The following is a 14270-nucleotide window of genomic DNA, read 5'->3' on the forward strand; positions in this document are numbered from 1 at the left end:
TTGTTTGTGTTAGTTGATATACGCGATTTATAATGCCAGGAGATGGACTTTGGTTCAAATTTGCATTTTCACATAATCACTGATTTCTGTAACTGTCACCCCATTCACTTGCCTCTCTCTCTCTCTCTCTCTCTTTGATGCTTCCCTGACATATCTCTCTCTCTCTTTTTTTTTAGGTTTTTCCTCCATTTCATCTCTGTTCCTCCCACTCCTTGTTTTTTTTCTCTTCTTTTCTCTTGGTCTTCATTAAATGTTGATGAGAATGAGTGAGACCGATAATCCTCAGACCTCACCGCAAAAACATTGCCAGGAATCGATAGGTTTAGAGAGAGGTGGAAGAGGGGGGAGGGCAAAAGCAAGTGGGGGTTAAAAAAAAGTCTCTCTTATCAAATATTAATCAAGCATTCCCTGAGGGGGTAGAGGAGAATGCTAGGGAATCGCTGTCTGACCCAATTAAGAGCCGTCGGTATGCATCACTTAGTGCCAGTATAACCAGCAGCCTATAACCATCCAGTGTAGTTTAACCATCAATACATACCAGTTATCAGGAGAAAGGCGCAAAGAAAGAGCAAGAGAAAGAGAAAAAAAGAGTGAATGAGAGAATAAAAACATGTTTCAGAGAAAGCTTGGATGAAATTGTTTGAGATTTCTAACACATGATTAATTTACTTCCTCACAGACTAACTGTTGTTAATTGTTGTATTTTAAAGTCTTTGTAGCTTTAATGATTGAATTGTGAGCTGAGAGAGAAACTGGGTGCTTTGTCCATCTCTTACACTTCTGTCCAGACTCCACCCCCCCCCCCCCCCCACCCCCACCCCCCTGCCACACACACACACACACACACACACATAAAGGAGTCTCAGAAATCTATTCAATGCAATTCCGCATTCTCTCAAGGTCAAAGCTGCCTTGTGTTATGTTCACCAACACTGTTGCAAGGTTCTCTGTGCAGGTTCATTTCAGAATAAGTACAAGTTAGAAAGAAGCTCCTGTCCATGAACATAGTGGGTACACACTACTATTTGTGTGTGTGTGTGTGTGTGTGTGTGTGAGAGTGTATTTTTCTCAAACCAAGTTTTTTGTATTATGGGTAGAGGAACGGGGTGCTGTACAATAACCTTCATGTTGCTCAAGAGCTTGACTAAACTTATTAAAACTACTGGATTTACACAGATGCCAGTTGTACCTCACACAGGTCCAGTTTTTGTAATGCTGTTTCACATTGACTCTGCCTTTGTTTTTCTCCCTGAGCATTCCAATCACAAGGCAGTGTGAACAACAAGTAAAATATCTTTGGCTGATATCTGTCTGTATGTGTGTTTGTAGTGCTGTGCTCCAGTTCCAGTTCGGCAGCTGCCACATGGAGGTGTGGTTCCATCTATAAGGGCTTTGCCCAGTGCCTAATGGCCCTTGGAGACAGCCTGTCTGTTAGCACACAGAAAGATGAGGACAACCAGGAGATTGACTCTATCTGCAGGTTAGCACGACACACCCACACATACACACACTGTGGGACAATTCAGACACAGGGAGGCAGCAAAGAGATCAATATCTCATGCCATGTGAACATATACTTAAGTGCACACACGCACACACGCACACACACACATAGGCAGAACTGCACAGTAGCTCCCCTCTCACATATGTGTCACTATGTAATTAAACACACAAACACACACACACACACACTGTGGGACAGTTCAGACACAGGGAGGCAGCAAAGAGATCAATACCTCATGCCATGTGAACATATACTTAAGTGCATGCATGCATGCGCACATACACACACACACACATACATGCGCAGAAGCACACAGTAGCTCCCCTCTCAGAAAGAAAATATAACTGATGCTGTTGTCATCAACACGTTCATCTAGGATAAATCACCATTCACTGATCTGACATATCTCTCATTCATGCCTTTGCTTCTCACTATATCTATTAGAATCTCTCTCTCTCTCTCTCCTTTACTACTCCCTTTCTATGCATTTCTTTGTAATCCACAACATCCAAACAGCCCTTCTCATGTACCTAGGTACATTGTACAATTAAAGATTAAGAGTCTTTCTGTCTGTCTGTCTGTCTGTCTGTCTCTTTCTCCCTAACTGTCACCCGTTCTTGCTCTCTCCCTCTCTCACTATCATGCAACTGTAATCCATCATTTTTTGTCATATCCTTATCTGCTTGAGTTGGTTAAGTATTCATTGCATGTCTGTATGGCATTGTATAGCATTGTTCAAATGCATGTCTGTCATGCACAGAGCTTTAACCTGTAAAGTGTTCCATGCAACAGCATTGGGCTACTGATTGAGTGAAAAGCTCTCCTGACTGCTGCATTAAGAGAGCCTGTGTTCAGTGAGCACACAGGGAACCTATGGGGACACAGCAGCATTTCCATTTATATAGTTACCTCAGTGTTATTCCTAGAGGTCCCAATTATGGTGTTAATCCTGCCTCTGAGCTTACAGTGAAATACAAACACACACACACATTACGCACAGACACACTAGCACATTACACACACACTCATGCTCTCTCTCTCTCTCTCTCTCTCTCTCACACTCACACACACACACACACACACACACACACACACACACACACACACACACACAAACACACAGACTTCCATACAGTCAGAGGAGGAAAATTTCACAACGTCATTACTTGAGTCAAAATATAGATACTCCTGGTCAAATATTACTCCAATACAAGTCAAAGTTGTTCACTTAAATTTTTACTTGAGTCCAAGTGCTGGAGTACTTGCTTTTAAAAATACTTAGGTATTCAAAAGTACATTTTCTTTTTAATGTCAACACATTGTTGTATTGTTGCCACAATGCATTTACAGAGCCTAATGACTCTGAGACAACCTACTGAATGCACTGACTTGCTTGTAGAACTTGTAGAATAAAAAGCTTGTGGAATATGCTACAAAGCCTATAAAAAACAATTGAATCGAATGTTTCCTCTATAAAAGCCAGTGTATACCTTCAGTTAAACAGGCCCTAGATTAACTCGGACTGGTTTTAAAAGGATAAACACGACATAATGTTGTAGGCTAGGTTAATTTTACTTCTACTACATAGCACTGCCTGAAATGTAAAACAGCTGGATGACCCTCATCACCGCTTGATTCCCGCCTCCCCACCCCTTGTCTTATTGGGATCGGGAACCACGTGAATCCACTGCCTTCGCGTGACCTTACTAATAGTACTGTGTTTATCTGACAAGATTAAAACATATATTTCTGAAAGGACTTTTGTCAGTAATGTTGACTCGGCATCTTGCTGGCCAACTATTAGCATGCGTCAGCAGTGGATTCACACAGGACCCGGTGTTATGTCCCAAATGGTTTCCAAGCCAACTGGTTTCCGTACCTGTTCACACGGCGTGTTAACAGTAGCAGTGGTCTGCCTCTGTCACCAGATTCGTTACGCATTCACAAACATATTAATCACGATTTTCCAGTCGCAAGTCATATCTACTGCGGCGAATATGATTGTAGGTGAGTGGTGAGCACTACATCAAAGCCACCCACGAAAAAAGGTGAACACAGTTAGCAGTTAGCTTCAAAACCAGTTGATTTCAAAAATCTCAAACATGGACTTAAGGTATGGCCGTGTGTGCTCTGATGAGGAACCTTTTATCTCTATCATCTTTATCTGCCATAAAAGCATCCATCAGTAAAACCGCCAAGTTCAATTGTTAAAAAAATTAAGCACGCCCTTCACTGACAGCACTGGAGTAGTTAACTGTGATTGTTTTTTCTCCTGTGACGAACACAATATGGCCTATTGCATTTTAGAAAAGAAAATTCATCCGCTGACTTCAAAGCTATGCTTCAAAGTACTGAGTAACGAGAACCTTCATAGAAATGTAGTGGAGTGAAAAGTACAATATTTGTCTTTCAAATGTAGTAGAGTTAGTCATAAGTTTCCAGAAAAATAACACTCAAGTACAGATACTCGAAAAAATGTACTTAGGTACAGTACTCAAGGAAATGCACTTCGTTACTGTCCACCCCTGCATAGAGTCAGTGTGGTCTTGTTACTCTACAGAACTTTGGATAGTAGACCTTTCAGGGAAAATTCTGGAAAAGATAACCAGTCTCCCTCTGGAGTAAATAGTCTCAGATTTCCATGTAGGCCAAGGCTGCCTCTTTGTCAGCATTCTAAGGGGACTAAAGGAGAAAGAATGAAGCATAGAATGAAAATAATGTGAGCTCTATTGTTAAAAGATGATGGATTGCCCATGTCTGCAGTGACCTGTGTATGCTAATGAATAAAGGCAGTCTTGACCTACAACTTCTCATTCAAATATGCCATTTAAGAAGCTTTTTCAAGAAGCGGATCAGCATAATAATTGTTTATTTACTGTTACAGATTGCTGTTTTTTCATTTTTTTTTAATTACCATTTTCTTTATAGAATTTTACCAAATGCTCTTAAAGGCTCCATGAGTGTATGTTAATCAGGTCTCTACATTATCTTGTATTCTGTGCTACTCTTTTGTGCTAAATTAAAGGGCTAAAATAGGCTTCCATTCAATACCACTGTATTACATTTTTGAATCATTAGCATGATTCATATTTTTATTCTTGACAATGATATTATATTGTTTAGGCCTGACACTCAGACCAGTTTCCACAGATATTTTGTCTACACAACTTTAACCACATTCTAAATTCCACCCTGTTCAAAATTCAAAATTCAAAGCAGTGTTTCCTACAGACTCAAGTCAAATAACATGGACTTTTAATGACTGAGTTCTAATACTTAAATGACTCCTTCATGTTGTGCTCTACTTAAAGTGCTACATTTCTAAGAAGACTGAATGCATTAAATCTGTACCAAACATTACATGAATATCTTACAGATTCTTAATCAGCACAGCTATTTGTCCTATTAATCCTATTTACAAAGTTCCTTTAAATTACTGGGATAGTGTTTTCTCATATAAATACTTTAGTATAACTGTGGAGAGCAACATGATCAGGTGTGTTTCTTCAAGCTGAACAGCATCAACACACCTGGTTGAACTTATCCATTAATCACCAAACCCTTGAATAATAATGAAAACAGGCTGTGAGGTGAATCTCTAGAAACAGAGCTGGGGCACAGACTACGGGAATGTTCTCAGTTTGTCACACTCAATGAAAATGATAATACCATCACTACCACCCATCACGTTCAATATCTTCCGCAGATCTGAGTCTTTCCATTATACATTCACACATTACATTACGCAGAAATATTACATACTAACCAGACTTTTAGGTCTATAATTTATTGCTCCGTGTTTTAAAGCTGAGTCTCTATCTGTTCCACCTGCTGTTGCAGATCATGGGATGATTTTCATGACTGTGCGAATGTGGCCATGGCAGGCTGTCCCGACGAGGCTGCTGCTGTGTGGGAGTCTCTGAGACAAGAGTCCAAAAAAATGCAGTTTTCTGGGAACCTGTATGAGATGTGCTCCAACCGTGCCCAACAAGCAGCCACCACTGACACCCAGAGCCCGCCCAATTCAGACCGGTCCAATCAGGAGTCATTGAAAGGACACGCCGATCACATTCATCTTGGCTGTTTCACACTTCTCTCTTGTTTGTTAGTGCTGCTGTTGATACTGAGGATCTAATGATGCACCATCATATATGCATTCAGACTGGCAAACAAAGGAGCGCAATATGTGAAAGGGACAGAGAAAATAGACTGATGTGTTCATTTCCGCAAAACGTTTCTGTTACGACTGCATTGTTGGTGTGATGAGATTGTTACCCCTATGCCAAGTTCAGCTCAAATTTTTTGTTATGTGAGCATGCATGCTTACACATACACACACACACACACACACACACACACACACACACACTCATGGTATATTTCATTCAAGTTTCTCAAAGGTCATTCCTGATATGTAAAAACACAACAGAGAACATCGGAAACCTTACAGATGAGCACTGGCAGTGGAGTCACAGTTTCACCTGTTTCAAAGCTAGAAAACTGATCAGGTCCATTTAAAATGCAAAACAATTTTGGCAGATCTGTGAGAAAAGTTAAAACCCTCTGAAGATGAAATTAAACAGCAACCGCTCAGTATGGACCCTAGATTGCTGAAGAGCACAAAAGACTCTGGTGCAGATGTGTCTTTCTCCCTCTTCTTGCTTTATTTCATTTTTAATGGAGAAGATGAAGAAGAGAGGTCATTCAAAATAAAACTAACACACAGCAACAGCGCTCTCTCACAGATATGGACAGGCAATTCACCCATGTTATTGTGGCACTCGACTAAATACATGAACATTTTCTTACATCACAATACGACAGTAGTTTATGTCAGTATGGAGCAGCAGGTGTTTGATTATTGTTTCATGAACACTGTATGGAAAAAGTACCTTTTCCTTTTGTTCAGATATACATATATGTAAACATACAGAATGACAGCCAAATAATGTAATGATCTTAACCATTTGATGATGCTGTACATGACCTGCATACTGTAAATAAGAGAATTATTTCATATCACTATCACAAATTGTTTGTCAGGCAAAATAGTTGTTTTTGGGCTGGGGCTTTGTATTGTTTTACGCAAATATATACAGTAGTAATTCTGTTCAGTATAATAAATAATGCATTTCTGTTAACATGCAGATTTTAAGTTTGAAGCAGGCTTGTGGCCAAGTCTGCTTTGCCTCTTGTTTCAGTTTATATATTTCCCTGGCACTGCTACCCTCAGTAACATTTTCAGTCAATTTTGTTTACACTTAATTTTCAGCTGGCAATTAATCATGTTCATTAATGTCATAAGATTGTTAAGAACATTCAAATTGTGTCTGCAACTAGGAGGAAATACTTCCACTTGTGTCTCAAAGTCTGCTTATAGACTAATTCACCATTTTCACCCTGTTGGATTGTATATTATCAGAATATTTAGATCAAAATGAATTTATAAAAAGTTCTCTGACACAGTTGAAGGAGTAAGCCATAATTCCACTCCATTCTTTCATTTAATGCCATTCTCTTTTAATTAGGTGTTTATTTCTTAATCTGAGTTTGCATATTTTAATTTATGTACCTGTTAATGGGGGTAGATACTAGTTATTACATTACACAAAGGGCTAACTAGTATGTGATCAAAAATGTTTCATAACTGTCTTGAGACAAGGACCAAAGTCTCTCTGGTCCGAATGCGTGTCATCTAATCGAAGAATAATTTCCAATTGCTTTACACTTGTAAAATAGGCCTATACTCCCCGCATGCAAAAAATCAAGTTTTCTTGAAGTGATTAAAATGGATAGAATTTACCACAATTCTGGGTCTTTCTCCCCCTGGAAACATCTATTTTTGGGAGTCCCTGGATAAAGGCGGCTTTCTGATGGTCTGTCCGGGGATTTCCGAACGGGACAGTCAGTTGAATGGCCGCAAAGATACACCCCAGAGATGAGATTAGACGCTGCTGTTTATTGTCCTGCCTTCACTCATAATCTCCATTGGATATCATCTTCATATCTCTGGACTCTGCTGTCATGTTGCTGGAAGTTTATAACAGCATCAGCAAACCAAAAAAAAAAAAGAAAAAAATGAGGATGAAGAGTTGCCCAATAAGGTCAAGCGAACAGTTTAATTGCTTTTTCTTTATTATGTGTCTTTGTGTATACGAGGACATATATGCCACATTTAAAGAAAACAAATAAAACGGGGCTGATCCAACTGAGGAACTCTCTGAACATTACTATACTGGAGAATTTACAACTTTGCCAAAAGTATCTCCCCGGGTTTTGATGCGGATGCTAGCCGCGGAGTTTTAATGCTCCGCTCCAGGTTCCACTTAAATTTCATCTGTATGAGAGAAATCTTCTGGATGAAGGAAAACACTCCTATTGCGGGACTTGAGCCTGCGCTAGGTGTTAATGCAGTGACAGATTGCATGACTCTTTCCCCCCTTCTTCAGATAGCATTTTTTTATTCCTCTACCGACATATTTTCTTAGTTATTAATATTTCATGTGTCCCAGCTGCCTCTGTAAATACAGAGTTAGCAGAATGGAGATTACGTCCCAGTGCACCTCATTTCGACCAAACACACACAAATAAACACTTGAACACAAAATACGTGTTTTTTTCTTCTTCTTCTTCTTCTTCTTTTTTTGAAAAGAACAATTATTACCATACTGAAACGAATGTTTTTTCCCCCTCACACCTTTCTATTTATTGCAGACACGCACTCAGTATTGAGTTGTTAAACCCTCGTGTAGCATCCCAACAGCGTACGATTTTGAACACACGGTTGAAAGATAATTACCTGCAGCAACGTAATTTAAATGTTGTAGCCTAAATCCTTGGTCAACATAGAAACGGTTGTCATAGTCTACTCAATTAATGTACCGTTACAGATTTACCGAAAAAGGATCAACGATTTAGTTTAGGCTACATTTTGCTTCCAGAATCAAATTATGAATAAAGCCCTGTTTCGAACAACTTTTTATACGATTAGATTTACCGTTACAGAAGCATATTATCACTAAGAAAAGGGTTAGGTGAGGAGTTAAACTAGGCACTTTGATAAACATTTTTGTGACACTGTAGCCTGTGTTGAGTCCTGAGTTGTCAGTCCAGCTGTTTTATAACGGTTTAACAGAGCTCGGTCCCGTGGGGTCTCCCGTGGGGTCTCCAGAGCTGGGGTCTCCTGCAGATGCTTGGTTTCTCTGCCAGGCGTGTCTTCTCATATCCAAAACCTAAACACTGCATGAGACCGCCGTAACACGCTCTGATTGATCAAGAAAGCCAGGAGTGTTAGATCAGTCCTCCCCCGCTGTTGGCTCTTGGCACCATCTCGCGCTCACGAGATTATCTCACTCATGAGAAAACGATTTCAACGTGCTTATGTTTTATGAAACTGCAAAAAGTGTCCGAATAATACAGTCCGGATTATTTTATGAGTGTAAACGAGTACAAATAGTTTGCGGAAGCGGGGAAGGTTTTTAATATATTAAAACGAGTGAACTTGGGGGGTGTGTGTTATTTTCAATTAAATCTAATGAATTCCATGTCATTCAAGTTATGGTTGAGTGCCTGGGAACTGAAACATTCCAAATTCTATTAAAAGTACTTTATTTTGAAGTCACAAACAATAGAAAAAATGCAAAAATAGCAGTTTCTTGGATTGCAGTACTTTATACAGATTTTTTAAAGCTAAATAAAAAAGTGTTGTAATCAATCTCTTTTTACACATTTATTCAACATATTGTGTGCCTGTTGTTGAGATTCACCCAGACAACAACACTCTTTTGCTTCATAAATGTATGTGCGTGTGTGTATATGTGTGTGTGTATGTATGTGCTTTGGTACACTTTCACAGAAGTGAAATCTAAACCGCACAATTTATCTGTTTCTCCTTAGTTGTTTACCTGCAATTTGGTATAGGTTTCTGCCCATTTGAGTCTTTCCAGCTTCATGTGGAACTGGCCTTGTTATTTAGCGGTGAGCTTCCTGTGAAACAAATGCGTCATTTTGGATACTGGCCCTACCCCCCCCCCCCCCCCCCCCCCCCCCCCCCCCCCCTCCGTTTTCACTCATTAAATTCAGGAAGACAAAAGGTGATTTATCATACAGGAAACCCTGATATTGGCCTTACTAGCTCCTTACAAAACGAGCTCACATTCGCTTATTAAAACTCAGCCCAAGGGGCTGAATCTAGTTTACTCTCTGTATATCCCTCTCGTTTCAGAGACCTATAAAGCTGCATGCTACAGAGGAAATGTAGATTAGCTTTTTTTCTTCCTCTTCTTCTTTTTTTCCCTTTGTCAGTCCTCTTCTCATCAGAAATGGGCTGCGGGTCCAAGCTGGTGTGCGGAGAAAGACAGGATGAGAACAGGAGGAGGAAAGAAAGATGAAAAATATGATAGAGAGAGAGGACCTGAAATGTGGAATATGGAGAGGGAATTTAGATGGCAAGAGGGACCATGGGACCACAGAAACACACAAGATGGATCTTGGTAATAGAAAAGTGGCACAGGCTTATATTAGCACAGGAGTGACCATGGTAGGGAAAATGATGAAAGACTGGGATGTAGAAACACAAAAACACTCCATACACATATGTCATCATAGCCAGAGAGTTGGATTGGGGGCAATAATGGCCCTCAGGTAGCATGATTGTTTTGTTCCATACTGTTGTAAGAGTGTTATTCATCCACAGCTAGCCACTAGACAATAGACACTGATACTGAATATGCCTCTGCCTCTCCTCTCCTCTCCTCTCCTCTCCTCTCCTCTCCTCTCCTCTCCTCTCCTCTCCTCTCCTCTCCTCTCCTCTCCTCTTCACATAGGGCTGGTGAATAGGAAAGGAATTGTCACTTGGGTAAGGGTACATTTGAGGGTGTATTGATCTGCTGAGTAAATGAAAGAATGTGAACAAACTGTGTGTATATGTTTGTGTGTGTGTGTGTGTGTGTGTGTGTGTGTGTGAGTTGGTAGTGAAGAGTAAAACCAAAAAATATGGAGAAATCTATCCTTGTCTATTTATATTTTAGAAGCTGCACACTTTAACCTTACTCACTCTCTGACCTGAGTCATGACTAAAACGTTCATCATTTCTTTGACACCATTTCTGAATCAAATGTAGATGAAAAACAGACAAACAAGAAAAAAAAATGTTTTAAAAACATTCCAACTCTTTACTTACTCCATCAGCGTGGTCAATATGGAGTATCTGACTATCCCGCTGTATGTGTCACGTCCTGACCTATACTGCGTCCTAGCATTGACATCCCTTAGCTTTGGGTTTCGATCAGAGAAACAGAGTTCAGCTAGTGACATTCCCCCACCTCCGGTTGACTTGCAGGGGGCCACTCCATACCAGATCAATACTCCCCTGCCCTACAGCCCTGCTTGCCCCTCCTGGGGGAGGGGGGGGGGTGCTCTCTCAGCTGGAGTCACTCTATAAGATGGAGTGCGCCCTCCCCCCAAGCCTCCCCCCTACTCTTACATTTCCTCTCATCATTATGATGTTTGTGTAAGTATACAGAAGCAATGCAGGAAACTACATTTTTTTTCAACTTGTAATGATGGACGTGCAGTATTCGACACATATCAGTTATTTCGAAACCCTTCAGCTGGGAGGTCTTTTTTCCAATTGTTCTGAATAGAGATCATTTGTTTCAAACCTGTACACTGGTGAGATCATTAATGAGATTATTTTATAGATTACACAGCAAAGGATCATACTGAAGAGATACATGTGCCTGTATAATGGTATTGAGTCTATTTATAGTCACAGAAACGTTTTTTCGCCTTGATTTTGGTTTTCCTTGGCTGTGGTGAATGTCCAATTTGTATTTTTTCTTACCTTCATTACCATCTTTGTTCTTCTCTAATTATCTCCATACAATTATAATTGACTGCTTGATTTTGTCTGTTGAAAGTGACTGCATTGTTTGTATACGGAGATGAGCAGTTTAGACTTTAATTGTTCTGTGTGATTTGGTTTAGAACCCAAAAAGCGATTAAATGATGGAAATGACTGACAGACTTAGCAGGGCAGTCTGCCTCTAAGGAAAAACGTGAGTGGATTATTCAATATCTGACAGCCATTTAGTGATAGTTTTCTTCTGGTAGTTTTCTGCGATATTTGATAGTAGAATGCTTGCAGATCTATATATGTGCCAAATTCTAATCTGTAGCTCACTTGAGTAAGAAGTTTATAGTATTGTACTTTAATGGATCCCATAAAACAGCAATCATCTGGAACTCACCAGGGGTTATCGTACACTTTACAGTATTCATGTCACTGACTGTGTTTCACTTTCTCTCTGTCTCTCTGTGCTGTGTGTGTATGGGTTTGTGTAAGTGTGTGTGCGTGCAAGCACACGAGTGACACTACATGTAGAAAGCCTTGATTAATTTTTCTCTGCCACCATATTCTAATTCCCTGTTGAGATGGGAATGGTCTCTCAAAGAGTCCCTGTGGAAATCAAAGGAGGCAAGAGTGCAGGAGTGAGCTAGCTATGGCTCCACATTCAGAGAAACAGTGATGAATAAACCATTATGTGGAGGGATGGGGGGTACAGCACTGGGGGGTAATAGATGCCGATGATCTAGACATTTAAATATCTTCTGAAAATATGTTATGATTATCTCATTTCAGCGTTTTACTTCTCTTTCTGCTCAGTTTCTGGGTTTTGTCTATTGAGTTATGGCACAATCTAATGTATTTATAATGTTAAACAGTGCTGCTGTCACTTAACACAGATTTACTTCATAGTTTGATGAGTTACATTTCAAAGTCATTAGGAGATACATCCCACTTTCCTCCAGTGTGCCTTATCTTCATAGTTCATTGTTGAAAGAAAACCCTCAAATTACTAGGCTGTACTGCATGACGAGAGAATGTAGTATCCAGAACTCGGATCTTTCTGATATGGGACCTAATGTGATATCTCCATTCATAATTGCACAGTATGAGACTAAATGACGGCGGGAGAGATTCCGGTATGCTCTAACATTAATCTTTGATTCGGGCACATATATATTAATCTGCAGAGACAGGAGTCTCAGATGAAACTAACTCTGAGTCTAAAAATAACCCGAAAACGTCAGACGTTGGGTCTTTGAATGGATGTATTTGGCCATATATGGCTGACAGATTCTTCATGTGTAATAACCTGCCTTTCGTAGAGACATCCATTTACCTTTAATACACTGAAAAACCAGTGAGAATGTGACCAGCCCCAAAATAATGCTTGCAGTATATTACTCTGTATTTGTTAAGTAATTCTTGTCTATGTATGAATTGAGTGTTAAACCAAATTAAGTGCTGGAGAGAGTACAAAACATGAAGATGAAAAAAAAAGATGAAGTAAAGAAAATACCTAAAATCATTCACATACATCTTTCCTCTTACATTTTATGTTGCTCTTTGAGTTTTTATGCCTGTGTGCATTTTGATGTTTTTGCTGATTCTTTGACAGAGCACTCCATGAAAACAATACATCACTCCATTCCCTTTTTTTTTTTTTTTTTAACAGAACGGCACTAATTCAGTCCCTACTCGGCCTGTTATTACATAACTCTCCCTGTAACCTTAAACTGTACAGTGTGTTCCATTTACAGAGCAGTCACTCTGTCCCGGCTGGCTTCCACAGCAGCATTAGGTGGTTATGGGAGTAAAATCACTCTGACTCTACTAGGAAAAACTATCATGATTCTTTCAAATTCTGTTTTGTAGTCAAAAGTCTGACAGAGAAATATCTCCTTGGGTTGAAAAAGAAAGTGCCCTTGTTCAGACCCAGTCCACAGTTCTTTGTTTGTCTACCTCAGAAAAGCCACAAGGGCCACCCGAGAAGCCAGGGAATGTTGCAGAACAGTTGAAATAGAAACAGTGCAACGAGTTTCCAGAATCTAAGACTATCCGAAAGGATAGGATGTACCAAACACACTGTACTGACTGTGTAATAACTTACCGCACTGACCATATTTGGATGAAAAGGTCAAATGAGGACATAAGAGAAATTTGAGCAGCTCTGTCCTTAGACCTTTCGATCCCTCTTCTCAAACTGAAAAAACAATAACAATGACAGGGCATGATCCTAGGAGCAAGTCTGATATCATTAAAATTTTATATGTAGCATTGTCCCCAACTTCATATGCTGGCTGGTAAAGATAGCGCATAATTAAGCAATCATAGAGGGTAAAGGCTATTTCTCATTGAAAAACAACGACACGAACAAGAAAAAAAAAAGTAAAAGCTTAGAGCGCAGGCAGAGAGATGTCCCAGACAACTCCAGCCAAATCCAAACTTAGTTTATCCATAACACAATTAGAAAGACAGACAATCAAATTTGAGCGGTGGCTGTAGATCTCCAGATGACCCCCAATCCTCAGTCTGGTCCAGCAGCACAGACAGACTGGCAGAGGAAGAATGATTGCAGTGAGAATAATTGAGAGCAAGGAAGAGTCAGATCTGCTTTTAATAGGGCCATTTCTATCTTCACACTGATAAATAATGCACAGCAGTGGGCATATTTGGATTTAACAGATGGTATTGACCTTTTTGTGCAGAGGGGGGTGGGGCAGACGTGAAATGAGAGAGATATGAAAAAATGCGTGTGGGGGAGAAAAAAAAGTAGACAGACGGAAAGACAGTTTGAAGGCCATCTAATCCATCATGGCGATATTGTTTATTTAATTTGTAGATTGTTATGAGAGAGCTCTGACATAGATCACAGAGTAACCATGTCAATTTTCTTTTGAAGTGATGAAATGGCAAATT

The 14270-nt window shown here is 39.8% G+C and overlaps 1 protein-coding gene across 1 annotated transcript; it reads left to right on the forward strand.

The window, feature by feature from the left end:
* Positions 1 to 1089: 1089 nt before the first annotated feature.
* On the forward strand, positions 1090 to 5639 carry nrn1la (neuritin 1-like a). The gene is made up of 3 exons (XM_030765326.1): positions 1090 to 1093; positions 1330 to 1480; positions 5345 to 5639. The coding sequence occupies exons 1-3, from the start codon at positions 1090 to 1092 to the stop codon at positions 5637 to 5639; spliced, it is 450 nt and encodes a 149-aa protein (XP_030621186.1).
* Positions 5640 to 14270: the final 8631 nt, after the last annotated feature.

This window comes from Chanos chanos, chromosome 2 (assembly GCF_902362185.1).
Source record: "Chanos chanos chromosome 2, fChaCha1.1, whole genome shotgun sequence".
In the NCBI taxonomy this organism is placed as follows: domain Eukaryota; kingdom Metazoa; phylum Chordata; class Actinopteri; order Gonorynchiformes; family Chanidae; genus Chanos; species Chanos chanos.